General features: G+C 52.0%; 1 protein-coding gene across 1 annotated transcript; it reads right to left on the bottom strand.

Annotated features, from left to right (window-relative positions):
* Positions 1–525: 525 nt before the first annotated feature.
* On the bottom strand, positions 526–1997 carry ZBTB42 (zinc finger and BTB domain containing 42). The gene has a single exon (XM_038745957.1). It carries the CDS (start codon positions 1892–1894, stop codon positions 668–670), a length of 1227 nt encoding a protein of 408 aa, XP_038601885.1. The 5' UTR covers positions 1895–1997; the 3' UTR covers positions 526–667.
* Positions 1998–20973: the final 18976 nt, after the last annotated feature.

Below are 20973 nucleotides of genomic sequence, written 5' to 3' on the forward strand. Positions count from 1 at the left end.
GAGGGAGGAGGTGCCAGTCCGGTTCGGATAAGGGGGTCGTCCCGGGTAACCCTCTGGGGTCACTGCACTGACCACCCCCCAACCCGTTCGCCCCTCGCATGGAGGGGAGGGGGGACCCTCGAAACCACCCTCGAAATGGACGGACTCGTTGTCCGTGACGGATTGGCGCTCTCCCCGTCGAAGGCCGGACCGTTCCCCCAGAGAGGGTCTGCGCCGAGCTCCCCCGATCCCCCAGTAGGCCCGGTATCATTTACACCCAGCCTCACTCCACGCCCTGCACACATCCTTCGCTGGGAGAGGCATGAAAGTCACACCCTAAAAATAGCCTCGACCTCGCCGGCTCTAAGTTCACCGGCGGGGAGGGGCGCGGGGGCCAATGCGGGGACTGGGGTGCTTGCGACTGAGGGTCTTCAAGACCCTCCCCTCCTGCGCTTGGGGGACGGGAGGGTGAAGCTGGAGGGGCAGCTGTGGGCGCCCCTCGGGCCCGCTCCTCCCCGTTCCCCGCGGGGCTGAGCCGGGGTAGGGACGGGGTGGCAGGGGCGAGAAAGTGGCGGGAAGACCCCCAAGCAGTAGCCCCTACCACAGGGACAGGGTGGTGGACGCCCCCTCCCCAGCCGGGATCCCGGGATCGGGGCCTAAGCCCCCCGCCTCTGCTGACCCCCGACCCCTAGAGCAGCAGGGGCTTGACTAGGCCGCAGTGGAACTTGCGGATGTGGCGGTAGAGGTCCCCGGACTGGGTGAAGCGGCGCTGGCACCAACGGCAGGCGTGGGGCTTCTCGCGCGTGTGCACGACGGCGTGGCGACTCAGGTTGTGCGAGTACTGGAAACTCTTCCCGCACTGGCCGCAGGTGTACGGCTTCTCGCCCGAGTGGGTGCGCTCGTGCCGCTTCAGCGTGTACATGCACGAGAAGGTCTTCCCGCACAGGGGGCAGGTGGGCACCGCGCCCTCGGGGCACAGGCGCGCCCGGGCCCCCTCCTTGTCTCGGAAGTGGGCGCTCAGGTGCAGCTGCAGTCCATGGGGGCTGGGGAAGACCTTGCTGCAGAGCGGGCACACGCACAGGTGCCCGGCGCCCGACGAGGACACGTCGGAGGAGTCCACGTCGCTGTCCTCGGCGTCCGGCTCGTCCTCCCGGGCCGGGGGGGCGGCCGTGGCCGGGGCGCGGGGGGCCCAGGCCGGGCCCCGTCGGGCTGGGGGTGGCCTCCTCCGACGGCGGGGCCCGGGGGCTCCCCGCCGACGCGTCCTCCGGCCCCGGCTCGGCCTTGACCGGGGGCCGCTCGACGCCCCGCGGCTGCCCGGCGGCGGCGGCGGGCGGCGGCGGGGCGTCTCTCCCGCTCCCGGGCTTGAAGGACAGGTCGAGGGCCCGGTCCCCGTCGCCCGGGGGCCCCCCCCGGGGCGGTCGTCCGCCCGGCCGGCCCCGGGGGCCGGCTCGCACGCCCAGAGGGCTAGCCGGGGCCGATCCTTGCCCTCGGGGGTGGCCCGCTCGCCGGCCCCCCCGTCCTCCAGCTCGCCCGCGGGGGCGGGCCCGGCGGGCTCCTTGTCCTTGAGGCGTCCCTTGCAGAGCTTGACGATGTCGTACATGTGCAGGTAGCTGGCGGCGGCCAGGACGTCCTCGACGGGCAGGCTGCGGAACTCCAGGCGGCCCTCGTACATGAACTCCAGCAGCAGGCCGAAGGCCGGGGCGGTCACGATGTCGCTGTTGAGCTGCACCGTGTCCCTGCGGTCCAGCTGGTCCCGGTAGAAGAGGTGGAAGTACATGCTGCAGGAGGCCAGCACGGCGCGATGCGCGGGGAAACGGGCCCCGCCGACCAGCACGGTGGAGTCGCACAAGAAGCCCTGGCGGCGCTGCTGGCTCAGGCGCTGCAGCAGCCGGCGGCTGTGGTCCGGAAACTCCATCCTGCCTTCATGCCCTGCCCCGAAAACAGGAAAAACTTGAACGCTCCTGGAAACTCAACACCCGCTCCGCTCCGCTCCCGGCCTCCCTGCGCCATCCGAGGCGGAGGCCAAGGAAGTTACGCGCCCAAGGAGCCGAGGCCCGGCGCCCCTCGTCCCTCGGCACCTGCTCAGAGCTGGAAAAACTTGCTCCCAAAGTCAACAGAAAGCTGCTGGGGAGGAAGGGGAAGAGGAGGCAAGAAAGAGGGGAGGCCCAACTCACCTTTGTCTCCCCCCAAGCTACCACAATCCCTCCCCTCTCTGAACGCTCACTCTCCGCCCCACCCCGAGCTGGGTCCAGGAGGGGAAAAGGTCTTCTTCGTGGGGCCCAGAGTGGGCACACACACACACACACGCAAACACGCACCCCAACGCAACCCGCCCACCCACCCGGGTCTGCTGGGGGGGAAACTGATCCACTTTAGAGAGCCAACCGGGCCCCTCTCCCCCAGGAAGGCACGCACACTCGGAAGGACGGACGGACCCGGGTCCACTCGCCCACCGGACGAGTGTCACAGTCCGCAGCACAAACCGAAACACGGACGTCTCCGGAACACAAGTCCACAGCGCAAACACAGGTCCACAGCACAAACACAAGCACAAGTCCACAACACAAACACAAGCACAAGTTCACAGCGCAAGCACAAGTCCACAGAACAAACACAAGCACAAGTCCACAGCGCAAGCACAAGTCCACAGAACAAACACAAGCACAAGTCCACAGAACAAACACAAACACAAGTCCTCAGCACAGACAAAAGCACAAGTCCACAGCGAGAACACAAGCACAAGTCCACAGCACAAGCACAGAACACAAGTCCACTGCACAAACACAAGTCCGCAGCGCAAACACAAGTCCACAACACAAACAAGTCCCCAGCACAAACACCACAAGTCCACAGCGCAAGCACAAAACACAAGTCCACAACACAAACACAAGTCCACAGCGCAAGCGCAAAACACAAGTCCACAACACAAACACAAGTCCACAGCACAAACACAAGTAACACAAGTCCACAGTGCAAACGTAAGTCCCCAGCACAAACACAAGTCCACAGCTTAGAACTGCGCTTAGAACATAGTCAGCGCTTAACAAATGCCAAAAAACCCCCACAAAGTCCACAGCACAAGCACAAAACACAAGTCCACAGCACAAAACACAAAGTCCACAGCACAAACACAAGTCCATAGAGCAAACGTTAGTCCACAGCACAAAAACACAAGTCCACCGCACAAACACAAACGTATCCGGACCACTCACACACACCCCCCTTCCCCCCCACCCCGAAATCTCACATTCCCATTGCCGGACACACACACAACCCCTTCCTCCATACACCCTTCTTCCACCACCCCAGAACCACATGTCCAGGCACCCAGACCCCCGCACCCCCACGGGGTCCCCCACCTGCAGACCCCGGGAGTCCCTTCCCTCGACGCCCCCCACTTCCAGCTCGGGGGGGGGGGGTCCTTCAGTGGTGGGGGTCGGGCCCGACCAGATGGACGGACGGACGGCCGGCCCCTCGACCCCAGCCCCCTCCCCCCAGGCCCGGCCTAGGATTTTGGGGGGGCGGGGGTCACCGGGGCTCGGCCTGCGGAGGACAGAGGCGGATGGAGGCCCGGCCGGGGAAAAGGGAGAGGGGCCGCAGGAGGAGGAGGAGGAGGAGGGAGGCCGGGGGAGGGGACAGGGGGAGGGAGGGGACCCCGGCTGCCTGCTAATTGCCAGGCAAGCTGGAGAGTCAGCTGCTTCTGCTGCCCTGGCTCCCTCCAGCTGGGCTCCCTGCCCGCCATATGGCCCCAGCCCCCCGACCCCCAACACTCACCGTCCCCCGGGGGCTGCTCAAGCCGGGAGGGCCGCCGGGAGGAGGAGGAGGAGATGGAGAGGGAGGTGGGATCCGGTCCGACCCCCCCCGGCCCCCGGCCCCCCTTCCTCCCACCGGCTCCGCAAAGTTTTGTGGCGGGTTGCAGTGGGGCTGCCGCGCTGGGGGCGCCCGCCGTCCGGCCGGAGGGGGGCTGCCCAGAGGAAACACAAAGTTGGCTGGGGGGTTTTTTGGGGGGGGGGGGGGCTGGAGCTGGGAGCCGGAGAGGAGGGGAGGTGCGGACGCCGGGGGCCCGGGAAGGTCCTGGGTCCTGGGGGTGACCGGCCCGGGCTGTGTGTGTGTGTGTGTGTGTGTGTCTGTCTGTGTCTGTCTGTGTGTGTTTGTGTGTGTGAGTGTGTGTGTGTGTGCGCCGAGCAGGTTGGTAACCAGCCGCTCTCGCGATACTTCTCCCCCCCCCCGCCCCCCCAGCCGCCGCACCGTGTCCGTCCCGTGTCCAGTACACTCCCCCCCGGCCCCCGCCCGCCCGCCACCCGCCTTCTCGGCTCCCCACGGCCCGGCCCAAGGGGGGCCCACAGACCGACGGGCACACACACACACACACACACACACACACACACACACACACACACACACACACACACACACACACACACACACACACACACACACACACACACCCCCCCCCCCCCCCCCCCCCCCCCCCCGGGCAGGAGGCTCCCGGGGCCAGGGCTCCCTTCCGGGAAACTTGGGGCCGGACTCCGGAGCCTGCTGCTGCTTCTGCGGCCCGTCCTCCTCCTCCTCTCCCTCTTCTCCTCTTCTCTTCCTCCTCCTTTTCTCCCTCTTCTCTTCTTCCTCCTTTGCTCCCTCTTCTCTTCTTCCTCCTTTGCTCCCTCTTCTCCTCTTCTCTTCTTCCTCCTTTGCTCCCTCTTCTCTTCTTCCTCCTTTTCTCCCTCTTCTCCTCTTCTCTTCTTCCTCTTCTCCCTCTTTTCTTCCTCCTTTTCTCCCTCTTCTTTTCCTCTTCCTCCTCCTTTTCTCCCTCTTCTCCCTATCCTTTTCCTCCTCTTCTCTTCCTCCCCCTCCCCTCCTCCCCTCCTCCTCTTCCCTTCCTCCTCCTTTTCTCCCTCTTCTCTTCCTGTTCTCCCTATCCTTTCCCTCCTCTTCCCTTCCTCCTTTTCTCCCCCTTCTCTTCCTGTTCTCCCTATCCTTTTCCTCCTCTTCCCTTCCCCCTCCTTTTCTCCTTCTTCTCCTCTTCTCTTCCTCTTCTCCCTATCCTTTTCCTCCTCTTCCCCTCCTCCTCCCCCTCTCTCCCTATCCTTTTCCTCCTCTTCTTCTCCTCCTTCCCTCCTCCTCCTCTCCCTCCTTTTCTCCCTCTTCTTTTCCTCCTCCTCTTCTCCTCCTCCTCTCCTCCCCTCCTCTTCCTCCTCCTTTTCTCCCTATCCTTTTCTTCCTCTTCCCCTCCTCCTCTTCTTCTCCTCCCCCTCCTCCTTCCCTCCTCCTCCTCCTCTCCCTCTCCCTCTTCTTTTCCTCCTCCTCTCCCTCTTCTTTTCCTCCTCCTCCTCTTCTCCTCCTCCTCTTCTCCCTCTTCTTTTCCTCCTCTTCTCCTGTTTCTCCTCTTCTGTTCCTCCTCCTCCTCCCCCCTCCTTTTCCTCCTCTCCTCCTCCTTTTCTCTTCCTCCCCCCCCTCCTCTTCCTCCTCCTTTTCTCCCCGTCTTCTCCTTTTCTCTTCCTCCTCCTCCCGATGGTCTCCTCGCCCCGGGGCCAGGGGAGGTAGCCGCCCTCGGGGCTCCCAGCCCGGGGCTAGTGGGCAGGGCTCTGGCCACCTTGGCCTTCCTTGCCCGGACTCCCGGAGAGGATGGGGGGGGGGGGGAGAGAAGGGGAGGGGGCGCGCCGGGAAACGGGACCCCAACATCTGGACAGCGTGGCTCAGTGGAAAGAGCCCGGGCTTTGGAGTCAGAGGTCATGGGTTCAAATCCCGACTCCGCCAACTTGTGACTTTGGGCAAGTCACTTAACTTCTCTGTGGCTCAGTCACCTCATCTGTAAAATAGGGATTAAGACTGTGAGTCCCCCGTGGGATTACCTGATCACCTTGTAACCTCCCCAGCGCTTAGAACAGTGCTTTGCTCATAGTAAGCGCTTAATAAATGCTATTATTATTATTATTGTATGGACCGCTTCCCAGGAGCAGCACGGGGTCGTGGCTAGAGGCCGGGCCTGGCAGTCATTCACTCATTCAATCGTATTTATTGAGTGCTTACTGTGTGCAGAGCACTGGACTAAGCGCTTGGGAAGTACAAGTTGGCAACATATAGAGACGGTCACTACCCAACATCGGGCTCACAGTCTAGAAGGGGGAGACAGGCAACAAAACAAAGTATATTAAAAAATAAAATAAATTGAATAGTAAATATGTACAAGTAAAATAAATAGAATATTACATGCTCCCAAGTGCTTAGTACAGCGCTCTGCCTGCAGGAAGCAGTCCCCCCCCACCCCCCCACCGCTGCTTCTGCTGGAGCAGAGCCACAATCTGATCCCAAGGAGAGGTATCTGCGTCTTGGGATTTATCTTTAATAATAATAATAAAATAACAATTTTGGTCATTAGTTAAGTGCTTACTATGTGCCAAGCACCATTCTAAGCGCTGGGGGATAATCAGGTCCCATGTGGGGCTCACAGTCTTAATCCCCATTTTACAGATGAGGTAACTGAGGCACAGAGAAGTGAAGTGACAACTGTCCCACATGGGGCTCACAGTCTTAATCCCCATTTTACAGATGAGGTAACTGAGGCACAGTTACCTCAAAGTGAAGTGACTTGCCCCAGGTCACCCAGCAGACAAGTGGCGGAGGCGGGATTAGAACCCGCTTCCTCTGACCCCCCAACCTGTGCTCTTCCCACTAAACCACGCTGCTTCTTCAGCTTTAGTGGTGGGTCAGCTGAGAAATGCCAGATGTTTATGGATTTTCAAGATGACCTCTCCCCCCTTCTCTCCCCTAAGACGGTTCATTTGAATTTTAAATGTGAAGTTACAGCTGCAGCCCCCAGTCAAAGAGGAGCGGCCCCCCGCACCCTGTTTCTATGCCCTTCCCGCAATCTCCACCCAACCCCCGCCCCAAGAGTGCTAAAGACCCCTCCCTCGCAGCTGGGGCTGGAGGTGAGGACACTGAAAGTGCACGATTGGGCTCTTTCAGTCCGTTCCACAGCGTTGAACGTGTTTTGTTTTTTGTTTTTTTAAAAAATTTATTGGGTAATCTCCCTAATCTGCCTTCTGATTTCTCTCCCCGAGAACCACCTGGCCTAGTGGATAAAGCACGGGTCTGGGGAGGCAGACAGAGCCCACCGAGTGTGACCTTGTGCAAGTTACTTACCTTCTCTGGGCCTCAATTCCCTCATCTGCGAAATGGGGATTCAATACTTGTTCTTCCTCCTATTTAGACTGCAAGCCTCCTACCCCAGCGCTTAGTATAGTGCTTGGCACACAGTATGCTCATAACCAATACTATCATCTATTATTTATCAATAGTAATAATAAGAATAAAATCATTCTCCATTTCATACTGCCAGTGTAGTCCAGTCCAGAAAGTGCCTCCCCAATGTCTTTGCAGCTGGGGGCGAGGGGTCACCCCTTCCCTTTGTGCAGTTAGGAGTTTCTGTTTTTTGCTCTTTTAGCTCCTTAAAGTATCTTGATATCGATGGTGCCCCCAGAGTTTCAGAATACAGGTCCTCTTAGCCTCCCTAAGTCCCCTTTTTCTGCCTCTCTTTGTCTCTCTTTTCCTGCTTCTGACTTCCCACTTCTCTCTCTCTCTTTGTCTCGTTTCCTATTTGACCCTACTTTTCTCACTCTGTTACTTTTCCCGTTTCTGTCTCTCCAAGCCTCTCTCTCTTTCCACTTCTCCCTCTTTTCCTGTCTCTCCATCTTTCTCCATGTCTGTCTTTCTTTTCCTGTTTCTGTCTCCCCACCTATCTCTGTCTCTGTGTCTCCACCTTTCTCTGTTTATCTCTGTTTTCCTGCTTCTGTCTCCTTACCTATCTCTGTCTCTGTGTGTCTCTTTTTCTGTTTTTGTCTCTCCACCTTTCTCTGTTTCTGTTTCCAGCTTTAAAAGCTCTAAATCCCCTTGCCCCCTTCTACCTCACCTCACTACTCTCCTACTCCAACACAGCCCACATACTTTGCTCTTCTAATGCTAACCTTCTCAATGTACCTCAATCTCTTCTAATTTGCCACTGACCTTTCTCCCATGTCCTGCCTCCGGTCTGGAACACCCTCACAGCCCATAGACAATTACTCCCCCCTCCTTCAAAGCCTTATTGAAGCATATCTCTTCCAAGAGGTCTTCCCTGACTAAGCGCTCTTTTCCTTTTCTTCCACTCCCTTCTGCCTTGCCCTATCTTGCTCCTTTTATTCAACCCCTTCCCAGCCCCAACAACACTTACATACATATGTGTAAATTATTTTTTTATATTAATGTCTGCCTCCCTGTCTAGACTATAAGCTCACTGTGAGCAGGGAAAGTGTCCTGCACACAGTAAGTGCTCAATAAATTTGCTTGACTGTTTCTGACTGACTGTTTCTGTCTCTCTACCTGTTTCTGTCTCTCTTTTCCTGTTTCTGTCTCTCCATCTTTCTCTGTCTCTCTCTGAGTCTCACAGTACTGAGAGAGTCCCATCATCTTCGTCAGTCATTTCCACCCCAAACTGCCTCTCCAATTTTGCATCAGGCCCGTTGCCGAAGGAAAAAACGAAGAGGCAAATCGAACCCCTCGACATTACTGCCCCTTGAGAAGCAGCGTGGCTCAGTGGAAGGAGCATGGGCTTTGGAGTCAGAGGTCATGGATTCAAGTCCCGGCTCCACCAATTGTCAGCCATGTGACTTTGGGCAAGTCACTTAACTTCTCTGTGCCTCAGTTAGCTCATTTGTAAAATGGGGATTAAGACTGTGAGCTCCCCGTGGGACAACCTGATCTCCTTGTAACCTCACCAGCGCTTAGATCAGTGCTTTGCACATAGTAAGTGTTTAATAAATGCTATTATTATTATTATTATTATTACTGCTCTCCCCCAGAGAGCAAGATATAGGCTGGGACTTAATCTCTTCCACAATCTCTGAGAATTAAATAATAATAATACTTATTATTATGGTATTTGTTAAGCACTTACTGTGTGACAAGCACTGGGGTAGATATAAATTAAGCAGGTTGGACACAGTCCCTGTCCCACATGGAGCTCACACTCTTAATGCCCAGAGAAGTTAAATGATTTGCCCAAGGTCACAAAGCAGACATATGGCAAAGCCAGAATCAGAACTCAGGTCCTTTTGATTCCCAGGCCCACGCTCTATCTACTAAGCCATGCCGGGGTGAGTGGGAGGGGGAGAAGGACAGAAGGCTCAGCCTTCACCACACTTGGCAATCGGGTTTGTTTCTAGAAAGGATGGCTGCTGGACATCTGGGAGACTCCATGTGGAGGCAGAAGTCTGGCCCAAATGATCTCATGAGATTATTAATAATAAAACAATAATAATAATGGTATTTGTTTAGTGCTTACTATGTGCAAAGCACTGTTCTAAGTGCTGGGGTAGATACAAGGTAATCAGGTTGTCCCGCGTGGGGCTCATGGACTTCATCCTCATTTTACAGATAAGGTAACTGAGGCACAGAGAAGTTAAGTGACTTGCCCAAGGTCACACAGCTGACACTTGGTGGAGCCGGGATTTGAACCCATGACCTCTGACTCCCAAGCCCGGGCTCTTTCCATTGAGCCATGCTGCTTCTCTACTGGAGATTCCGTCCAGCTTTGATGCTGACACTTAGCGTGTCATGCGATTTCCTGGTTGACTCTAGACTGTAAACTCCTTGTGGGCAGAGAATGTATCTATCGACTCAGATTTTTTTTATGGTATTCGTTAAGCACTCATTATGTGTCAAGCACTGTTCTAAGTGCTGGGGTGGATACAAGTTTATCAGGTCGGACAGAGTCCCTGTCCCGCATGGGACTCACCGTCTAAATTGGAAGGGGGAGGATTTAATCCCTATTTTACAGATGAGGTAATTAAGGCACAGAGATGCTTAAGTGACTTGCCCAAGGTCACACAGCAAGCAGTTGGTGGAGCCATGATTAGAACCCAGTTCCTCTGAGTCCCAGGCCCGTGCTTTTTCCACTAGGACATGCTGCTTGCATTGTACTCTCCCAAGTGCTCAGTATACAGTATCCTGCACACTGTGAGTGTTCAATAAATACCACTGATTGAATGGATTGGCAATCCATCTACCAGGACCGAGGAGTGACGTCTATCTTTGATGTTTGCGAGCTCTTTTGGGATCTCTGGAAGTTGAGAGCTCCTCCTCTCTAAGCCCCTTCCCTCCCACCCAGATCTGGAAGGGCAAAGTATTGAGGCAGCATTGCTCAATAACGGGAGAAAAAGTAAAGATAAAACCAGGGTAGGAAGCGGGAAATAGATCTTTAACCCCTCTGGTGTGCTTCAAGCTCAGTTTCGGGCAAGTAAGTAGGTTGACATTAGAGTGTGTTGTATAGGCTGGGTAATAGGAAGAGGAGGAGAGCAGAATGTAAGATAGGAGGGGGCAAGGTGATTCAGTGCTCTAAGGCTGATGGTATGGAGTTTCTGTTTGATATGAAGGTGGATGGGTAACCACTGGAGGTTCTTGAGGTGTGGGAAACATGGACTGAATCGTTTCGTAGAAGAATGATCTGGGCGGCAGAGTGAAGTATGGACTGGAGTGGGGAGAGGCAGGAAGCTCAGCAAGGAGAGAAGGCAGAACAGGGTAAGTGCTTGGATTAACATGGTAGCAGTTTGGATGGAGGGAAAAGGACAGAAATTAGGAAAGTTGTGAAGGTTGAAACAGTGGGATTTAATGACATTAAATATGTGGCTTGAATGAGAGACAGAAGTCGAGGATCCATTCATTCATTCAATCATATTTATTGAGTGCTTACTGAGTGCAGAGCATGATGCCAAAGTTACGGGCTTGTGAAACAGGAAGATTGGTAGTGCTGTCTACAGTGATGGGCAAGTTAGGCAGAGGGCAGGATTTGGGTGGGAAGATAAGATAAGATTTGGACATGTTAAGTTTGAGGTGTCGGTGGGACAACCAAGAAGAGATGTCCTGAAGGTGGGAGGAAATGTGAGGCTGCAGAGAGGGAGAGAGATCAGGGCTGGAGATGTAGATTTGGGAGAATCAGCGTGGCTCAGTGGAAAGAGCACGGGCTTTGGAGTCAGAGGTCATGGGTTCAAATCCTGGCTCCGCCAACTGTAAGCTGTGTGACTTCACTTGACTTCTCTGTGCCTCAGTTACCTCATCTGTAAAATGGGGATTAAAACTGTGAGCTCCCTGTGGGACAACCTGATAACCTTGTAACCTCCCCAGCACTTAGAACAGTGCTTTGCACATCGTAAGTGCTTAACAAATACCATTATTATTATTATCATTATTATGAAGCCATGGGAGCAAATTAGTTCTCCAAGAGAGTGGGTGTAGATGGAGAAGAGAAGGGGGCCCAGACTGTGACCCTTCTTGTGAGACCTGATTACCCTGTATCTACCCCGGTGCTTAGAACCGTAATAAGCACTTAACCTAAACCGCAACTATTATCATCATTATTATTATTGTTATTATTATTATTTCCCTAAAATCACATGTCCTCCTAGATGCCTTCCCCAACTAAGCCCTCGTTTCCCTACTCACTTTCCCTTCTGCATCACCTATGCACATGACTCTGTATCCCTTAAGCACTGATACCCAACTTGTACTTCCCAAGGGCTTAGTTCAGTGCTCTGCACACAATGAGAGCTCAATAAATACAATTGAATGAATGAATGTTCATCCCACCCTCAGCCCCACAGCATTAATGTACATATCCTTGCACTGCCAATCCCCGAGCTTGAATTTATTTTAAAACAAATACCATTATTGATAATAATAATAATGGTATCTGTTAAGCGCTTACTATGTGCCAAGCATTATTATTATTATTATTATTTAATGTCCTCCCTTTAGACTGTAAGCTTCTTGTGGGCAGAGATTGTGTCTACCAATTCTGTTGTATTGTACTCTCCTAAATGCTTAGTACAGTTCCGTGCACACAGTAAGTGCTCAATAAATATCGTTGATCCATCTATTTGTTGAGTTTGTTTTTCTGATAGTAGGGATCTCATCATCATCATCATCAATCATATTTATTGAGCACTTACTATGTGCAGAGCACTGTACTAAGCGCTTGGGAAGTACAAATTGGCAACATATAGAGACAGTCCCTACCCAACAATGGGCTACTACCCTCACCTTCAGGCGGGGAGATGGTGGCCCGAAGGTTGAGTGAATCCTGGCTAGTTAATAGAGTGGTAGGGTCCTGGCTTGAGTTTCTGAGGGGAAGGATGGGGCTTAGTCAGGGGGGTTCTGCAGGGGTTGGTAGACATGCTGTTAATAATAATAATAATTATGATAATTGCGGTATTTGTTATGTGCTGACTATGTGCCAGGAACTGTACTAAGCGCTGGGGAAGATAAAAGCTAATCAGGTTGGACACAGTCCCTGTCCCACATTGGGCTCACAGTCTTCATCCTCACTTTACAGAGAAGGTAACTGAGTCACAGAGAAGTGAAGTGATTTGCCCAAAATCACACAACAGACAAGTGGCGGAGCTGGGATTAGAACCTCCCCCCCGACCTCGGGGTAACTGGGAGGGGAGGTAACTTGAAGCAGTATGGTCTAGTGGATAGAGCATGGGTCTGGGATTCGGAAGGACATAGGTTCTTGTCCCAGCTCTGCCACTTGTCTGCTGTGTGACCTTGGGTAAGTCACTTCGCTTCTCTGCGCCTCAGTTACCTCATCTGTAAAATGGGGATTAAGACAGTGAGCCCTCTATGTGACATGGACTGTGTCCAACCTGATTACCTTGTATCTACCCCAACACTCAGAACAGTGCCCAGCACATAATAAGCCCTTAACAAATACCATTTTAATAAAAAAAAAACACAAACTCCACTCTAACCGGCAGAACCGGACTAGTGCCAGGGGTCAGCACGACCGCAGCTCGGCAGGTGGCATCCAGGGTCAGTCAGGAAAGGATGCCTGACCACGCCGTCCATCCCTCAGACCCTCTGTGGACCCGGGGGGTACCTGGAATGAAGACGCTAGCAAACTGCCCCTGTCTGCAGGGAGGGTGAAAGTGTCAGGTACCTTTAGGCATCTATTGCAGCACAGTGGAAGCCACTAGCCCCCTTTCGCCCTGTGGCTGCAGCCCTGGCCTCAGGACCTGAGGGAAAGAAGCATTTCTGTGAGAGGGAGCTGAGGGCATGCAAAATCAATACAGGGAGAATCCACTTCCCATCATCCAGAACTGAATTCTTCCAAGCGTGTAGTACAAGTGCTCTGTACATAATAAGAGCTCAATAAGTACCATTGAATGAATCCAGCGGCGGATAATCTGAGCCCCTTGGCATCACCTCTGTCTCCTTCAAGGATACTGCCCACTGCCCAGTCTGTGTTTCTGTGAGAGGGAGCTGAGGGCATGCAAAATCAATACAGAGAGAATCCACCTCCCATCATCCAGAACTATATTCTTCCAAGCGTGTAGTACAAGTGTTCTGTACATAGTAAGAGCTCATTAAGTACCGTTGAATGAATCCAGCGGCAACTGATCTGAGCCCCTTGGCATCACTTCTGTCTTCCTCAAGGATACTGCCCACTGCCCAGTCTGCATTTCTGTGAGAGGAGCTGAGGGCATGCAAAATCAATACAGGGAGAATCCACCTCCCATCATCCAGAACTGTATTCTTCCAAGCGTGTAGTACAAGTGCTCTGTACATAGTAAGAGCTCATTAAGTACCGTTGAATGAATCCAGCGGCGGATGATCTGAGCCCCTTGGCATCACCTCTGTCTTCCTCAAGGATACTGCCCACTGCCCAGTCTGTCATCTTTAGAGATGCTGCCCCTGCCCACTCCCATCTGCCATCCCCAGGAGATGCTGCCCGCTCTGACACTCATCCCCAGGGATGCTGCCCTCTGCCCATTGTGTCTGTCCTCTCCAGGGATGTTGCCCACTGCCTGCCCGCATCCGTCATCCCCAGGGACACTGTCTACCGGCCACTCTGTCTGCCATCTCCAGGGAAGCTTCTCGCTGCCTGCTCTGTCTGCCATCCTGAGGGACGGTGCCTGCTGCCTATTCTGCCGTCTCCAGGGACACTGCCCACTGCCTGCCCTGTCTGTCACCCTCAGGGATGCTGCTTGCTGCCCACTGTTTCTGTCATCTCCAGGGACTCTGCCCACTGCCTGGTCTGTCTTAGAGCACAGGCCTTGGAATCAGAAGGTCATGGGTTCTAATCCCAGCTCCGCCACTTGTCTGCTGTGTGACCTTGGGCAAGTCACTTCGCTGGGCATCAGTTACCTCATCTTTAAAATGGGGATTGAGACTCTGAGCCCCACGTGGGACAGGAACTGGGTCCAACCTGATTTGCTTGTAGTCACCCCAGGGCTTAGTACAGTGCCTGGCACATAGTCAGCGTTTAACAAATACCATTATTATTATTATTATTATTATTAGTGCAACATCCCCGCACCCCCGCTGCTGTGCACTGTGGGAGAGTATGTCATTGACTGCTCATACAGCTAGTCGCCCTGGGGTTCTCTGCTCCCAACACCCTCAGGATGGGTTGCCCTACATGGGCTTGGCTCAGCTTGTTGTGGGAAGGGAATGTGTCTGTTTACTTTTGTATTGTACTCTCGCAAGTGCTTAGTACAGTGCTCTGCACACAGTAAGTGATCAATAAATACAATTGGATGAATCAATGAATGAACCCATTGTCCTCCAGGTGCCCCATTTTCTAGTTGTTGCCCCTGGACATTGCCCAGTTTTTCCCCTGCCCAGGGGAAGCAGAGGCAGCTCCATTGTTCAACAAAGCTTGGGAACCCCCGTGGGACCCCAGCCTGGAAGCAAGACCCGAACCCACACCCCGGGGAAGGATTTCTGCTCTGCCCCCAGCCCGAGGAGATGATGAGTTCAGCCCCAGAGTCATTTGCTCTCCTCCATGGCCAGGGGAACTGTGATCTCGGACCGGAGCTAGGGGACACACCATTTGGGGCATTCCATCCACAGGCCTCTGGGACCTGGATCCCGGGATGTAGGCTTGGATTCTGGAAGGGAGAGGCTAGGGGGCTGTTTGGCCAGCATCCAGGTTGCCAGCCCACCCCCCATTTACCCCAAGGGCGTTGGAGGCCTGGTTGGTAGCCTGGAGAAGCAGCGTGGACTACTGGATAGACCCCGAGCTTGGGAGTCAGAAGGACTTGAATTCTAATCCCAACTCCGCCACTTGTCCGCTGTGTGACACTGGGCGAGTTACTTCACTTCCCTATGCCTTAGTTACCTCATCTGTAAAATGGGAATTAAGACTGTGAGCCCCAGGTGGAACAGGGACTGTGTCCCACCCGATTTGCTTGTATCCACCCCTGCAGTCAGTACAGTGTCTGGCACATAGTAAGCGCTTAACAAATACCACAATAATTATTATTACTGCTGGAATGGGGCCCTGTGGTCTGCCGGGGGCTTGTGGGAGTTTCACAGGAAGGCAAGTGGCCAGAGAGACCCAATCCTGAGCTCCGGGGCAGACCAACACCTGACAGGGTCTGCTTGCATTGTTGGCAGGGAGCAAGGGTCCAACTGAGGTCTCAGGGAGGACTGAGAAGGCTCGAAGGAGTCAGAGTTTAAGCTTTTCAAAGGCAGGGACCAAGTCCCACTTGTCCTGTAATAATAATAATAATAATTGTGGTATTTTTAAAATGCTTACTATGTGCCAGGCACTGTACTAAGCACTTAGTACAGTGCCCCAGTGCTTAGTACAGTGCCTGGCACATAATAAGTGCTTAATAAATACCATTCTTATTACACAAGCTAACCAGGTTGGACACAGCCCAAGGGGCTCTCAGTTATAATCCCCATTTTACAGATGAGGTAAAAGTAAGGCACAGAGAAATTAACTCTGTGTGATTTACCCAAGGCCACGCAATAGAAGAGCGGCAGAGCTGGGATTAGAACCCAGGTCCTTCTGACTTCCAGGCTCATATGCTCTATCTACTAGTCCAGGTTGCTTCTCAAGTTAAGCACTGTACTAAGCGCTGGGGTAGATGCAAGATCATCAGGTCCCACACGGGGCTCACAGTCCAATAGGAGGGAGAGCAGGTATTGAAACCCCATTTTGCTGACGAGGGAACTGAGGCACAGAGAAGTGAAGTGACGTGCCCAAGGTCACACAGCAGGTACGTGGAGGAGCCGGTATTGGAAGGCAGGTCCCCTGACTCCTGGGCCTGTGCTCTGCCCACTGGACAATCTTGAACGTCAGCCCACGGAGAACTGGGTTCCACTAGATGCTTTCCAGGAGCTGAATGCTCAGTGCAAGTCAGAAGAAATGACAGTCCCCAGGGGCACTGTCATCAGCATTATCACTATTTACTGAGCATCTCCTGAGTGCAGTCTGGCCCAGCATTATCACTATTTACTGAGCAACTCCTGAGTGCAGTCTGGCCCACAGATCACTGGACTGGGTAGCTACTGCCTGGGGAGCACTCTACTAGGCCCTTGGTGGAAACAGCATGGCATAATGGACAGAGCACGGGCCTGAGCGTCAGAAGGTCATGGGTTCTAATTCCAGCTCTGCCACTTGTCTGCTTTGTGGCCTTGGGCAAGTCACTTCACTTCTCTGGGCCTCAGTTACCTATGCTGTAAAATGGGGATTGAGACTGTGAGCCCCACGTGGGACAGGGACTACCCCCGTATCTACCACAGCACTTAGAACAGTGCCTGGCGCATAGTAAGTGCTTAACAAATACCATAAAAAATACCCCAGTTATTATTACTATTAATTGGATTATTCATTCATTCAATCGTATTTATTGAGCGCTTACTGTGTGCAGAGGACTGTACTAAGCGCTTGGGAAGTACAATCAATCGTATTTATTGAGTGCTTACTGTGTGCACAGCACTGTACTAAGCGCTTGAGCCCTCTCCATCCCCCCGTCTTACCTCCTTCCCTTCCCCACAGCACCTGTATATATGTATATATGTTTGTACATATTTATTACTCTATTTATTTATTTATTTTACTTGTATATAGCTATTCTATTTTGTGAATATGTTTGGTTTTGTTCTCTATCTCCCCCTTCTAGACTGTGAGCCCACTGTTGGGTAGGGACTGTCTCTATATGTTGCCAACTTGTACTTCCCAAGCACTTAGTACAGTGCTCTGCACACAGTAAGCACTCAATAAATATGATTGATTGATTGATTGATTGGGAAGTACAAGTTGGCAACATACGGAGACGGTCCCTCCCCAACAGTGGGCTCACAGTCTAGAAGAAAGAGAACTCTGATAATAATAATAATGGCATTTATTAAGCACTTACTATGTGAAAAGCACTGTTCTAAGCACTGGGGAGGTTACAAAGTGATCAGGTTGTCCCACATGGGGCTCACAATTAGGATTAGGTTTCAAACAGTAAGTCCCCTGATTCCCGGAGTTCATGGGATTGCCCCTCTAAGGAACTACAAACATCTCCTTGATAGGAGTGGAGAGGATCAGGCCCATTTTTCCTCACTGTCCAGATAGATCGACTGAGGCCCAGAGAGGCTGAGGGACTCACCCACGGGCACCCAACACATCAGAGATAAAGCCAGAGCTGGAACCCAAATCCCTTGGGTTTGATCGCCTAATGCTCGAGCCTCCAGACTCTGTAAATCTGCTTTAATCCTCCCCCCAGGAGACCATGGTGCCTTATCCAGTGCCTTCATAGTCAACCCCCAATCCCAGCTGAGCGTTTGCCCATCACTCATTACTCTCTCCCTCCCTCCCGCCATCCCTACGCAACATCCTGTGGAAACAGCTGGGGTTCTCAGCCAACTGCTTTAATAAAACCTTATGGTATTTGTTAAGCAGTTAATAATAATGATGGCATTTATTAAGCGCTTACTATGTTCAAAGCACTGTTCTAAGCGCTATGTTCCAGGTACTCTGCCAAGCGCTGGGGTGGAGACAAGCAAATTGGGTTGGACACACAGTCCCTGTCCCACATTCTAAATCCCCATTTTATGGATGAGGGAACTGAGGCACAGAGGAAGGGAAGTGACTTGCCCAAGGCTACATGGCAGACGAGTGGCGGAGCCGGGATTAGAACCCATGACCTTCTGACTCCCAGGCACAAGCCCTGTCCACTACTCCATGCTGCTTCTCTTAGTTGAATAATAATGGTTCAGGCAATGATAATGATGGTATTTGTTAAGCGCTTACCAGCAATCAATCAATCGTATTTATTGAGCGCTTACTGTGCGCAGAGCACTGTACTAAGTGCTTGGGAAGTACAAGTTGGCAACATATAGAGACAGTCCCTACCCAACAGTGGGCTCACAGTCTAAAAGGGGGAGACAGAGAACAAAACCAAACATACTAACAAAATTAAATAGAATAGATATGCACAAATAAAATAAATAAATAGAATAATAAATATGTACAAACATATATACATATATATACATATATGCTATGTGCGAAGCACTGTTCTAAGCACCAGGGGGGAATATAAGGTGATCAGGTTGTCCCACGTGGGGCTCACAGTCTTAATCCCCATTTTACAGATGAGGTAACAGGCACAGAGAAGTTAAGTGGTTCACCCAAGGACATGCAGCTGACAAGTGGCGGAGCTGGGATTCGAACCCATGACCTCTCACTCCTGAGCCCGCGTTCTTTCCACTGAGCCATGGTGCTTCTCTAATGCCAGGTCACCCCTCCTCCCCCTTCCATCCAGGGGTTCAGGGACCCAGGGCTCTGCCTAAACTCCTCATCATAACCCTGGCTCTCGCTTTTCCTACAGGTCCTCATAAGTGCCCCCTGCCACCACCACTATGAAGGAAGGGAAGGGACCACCCCTCACCCCCTCTCAGTGGGGAGGTATCATTGGGGGCTTTGGGATCATCCTCAAGACTCCCTGGAGAGCAGACTGCCAGTAGGGATTGGCCATCACAGAAACCTGGCACCTGCCCCAACGTTTTGTTTTGTTGTCTGTCTCCCCCTTCTAGACTGTGCGCCTGTTGTTGGGTAGGGATTGTTGGGTAGGGACTGTCTCTAAATGATGCCGACTTGTACTTCCCAAGTGCTTAGTACAGTGCTCTGCACACAGTAAGCGCTCAATCAATACGATTGAATGAATGCATGAATGAACGAGAGCTTCGTTCTGAAGCTACAGGCCTGAAAATCTGCCCCAAGGGAAGTGAGTCTAGTGCTAGTATTTTGCATAGAGAAGCAGCGTGGCTCAGTGAAAAGAGCCCGGGCTTTGGAGTCAGAGGTCATGGGTTCAAATCCCAACTCCGCTAATTGTCAGCTGTGTGACTTTGGGCAAGTCACTTCATTTCTCTGTGCCTCAGTTACCTCATCTGTCAAATGGGGATTAAGACTGTGAGCCCCCCGTGGGACAACCTGATCACCTTGTAACCTCACTTTGTACATAGTAAGCACTTAACAAATGCCATCATTATCATTCTTATTATTATAGAGCCTCTTGCATTCTGTTCCTTCTTGGGCACAGAGTGCAATGAACGAGTAGAAAGTCAGGGGTACAACACATTGCAAAGGGCACATAAAAGTTTTTTTATCTACCAGAACCATTCCTGGCAGAAGAAACCACGGTACAGTGCCAATGTGGCAGTGCCTCAGCACCATAACCCTTCAGGCCGTTGCTGAGGTAGCAGCTGCAGCCTTTGCTACTTTTTTTTTTTATGGTACTTGTTAGATGGTTACTGTTTTCCAGGAACTGTACTAGACATTGGGGTAGCTACAAGATAATCAGGTTGGATACCTCATTATCCAGGACATTTTTCTTTTTGGAGCAGCATGGCTTAGCGGAAAGAGCACGGGCTTGGAAGTCAGAGGTTACGGGTTCTAATCCCAACTCTGTCAGCTGTGTGACTTTGGACAAGTCACTTCAGTTCTCTCTGCCTCAGTTACCTCATGTGTCAAATGGGGATTAAGACTGTGAGCCCCACGTGGGACAACCTGATTGCCTTGTATCTACCCCAGTGCTTAGAACAGTGCTTAACAAATGCCATTATTATTATTACTATTATTATACAGTCCTTGTCCCATATTTGGCTCCCAGTTTAAGGGGGAGGGAGAACAGGCACTGAATCCCCATTTTAGAGATGAGGAAAGTGAGGCACTGAGAAAGTAAGTGACTTGCCCAGGGTCCCAAAGTCAACAATTGGCAGAGGTCCTCTGACTCAAAGGCCAGTGTTCTTTCTACTAGACCACGTTGTTTCTCCAATCAATCAATAATTGGTGTTGAATGAGCTCTTAATTGTACTAAGTGCTTTGGAGAGTTCTTGTCCACAAGGAGCCTACAGTGTAGATGGGGAAACGAAAATTATTCATTCAATCGTAATTATTGAGCACTTATTGTGTGCAGAGCACTGTACTAACTGCTTGGAAAGTACAATTCGGCAATAGATAGAAACAATCCCTACCTAACAATGGGCTCACAGTCTAGAAGGGGGAGACAGACAACAAAACTAAACAAGTAGACAGGCATCAATAGCATCAAAATAGATAAATAGAATTACAGATATTTTGATATATACACATCATTAATAAAATTAATAGAAATTTTCATCATCATCAATGGTGTTTATTCAGTGCTTACTATAACAATGATGGCATTAGTTAAGCACTTACTATGTGCAAAGCACTGTTCTAAGCGCTGGGGAGGATACAATGCGATCAGATTATCCCACGTGGGGCTCACAGTCTTCACCCCCATTTTACAGATGAGGGACCTGAGGTACAGAGAGGTTAAGTGACTTGCCCAAAGTCACACAGCTGACAATTGGCAGAGATGGGATTTGAACCCATGACCTCTGACTCCTAAGCCCGTGCTTTTTCCATTGAGCCACGCTGCTTCTCTATTCATTCAATCGTATTTATTGAGTGCTTACTGCGTGCAGAGCACTGTACTAAGCGCTTGAGAAGTACAAGCTGGCAACATATAGAGACAGTCCCTACCCAACAGTGGGCTCACAGTCTAGAATGGGCTCACAGTCTATGTGCAGAGCACTGTATTAAGCATTTGGGAGAGTACAATAAAACAAAGTTAGTAGACACATTCCCTGCCAAAAAGAGCTTCGAGTATGGAGATAATAATAATAATTATTATTATGGTATTTGTTAAGTGC

Source organism: Tachyglossus aculeatus, chromosome 1 (assembly GCF_015852505.1).
Source record: "Tachyglossus aculeatus isolate mTacAcu1 chromosome 1, mTacAcu1.pri, whole genome shotgun sequence".
In the NCBI taxonomy this organism is placed as follows: Eukaryota; Metazoa; Chordata; class Mammalia; order Monotremata; family Tachyglossidae; genus Tachyglossus; species Tachyglossus aculeatus.

Coding starts and splice junctions, on each gene's coding strand:
- ZBTB42 (XM_038745957.1), bottom strand. CDS start 1,894: ATGGAGTTTCCGGACCACAGCCGCCGGCTGCTGCAGCGCCTGAGCCAG.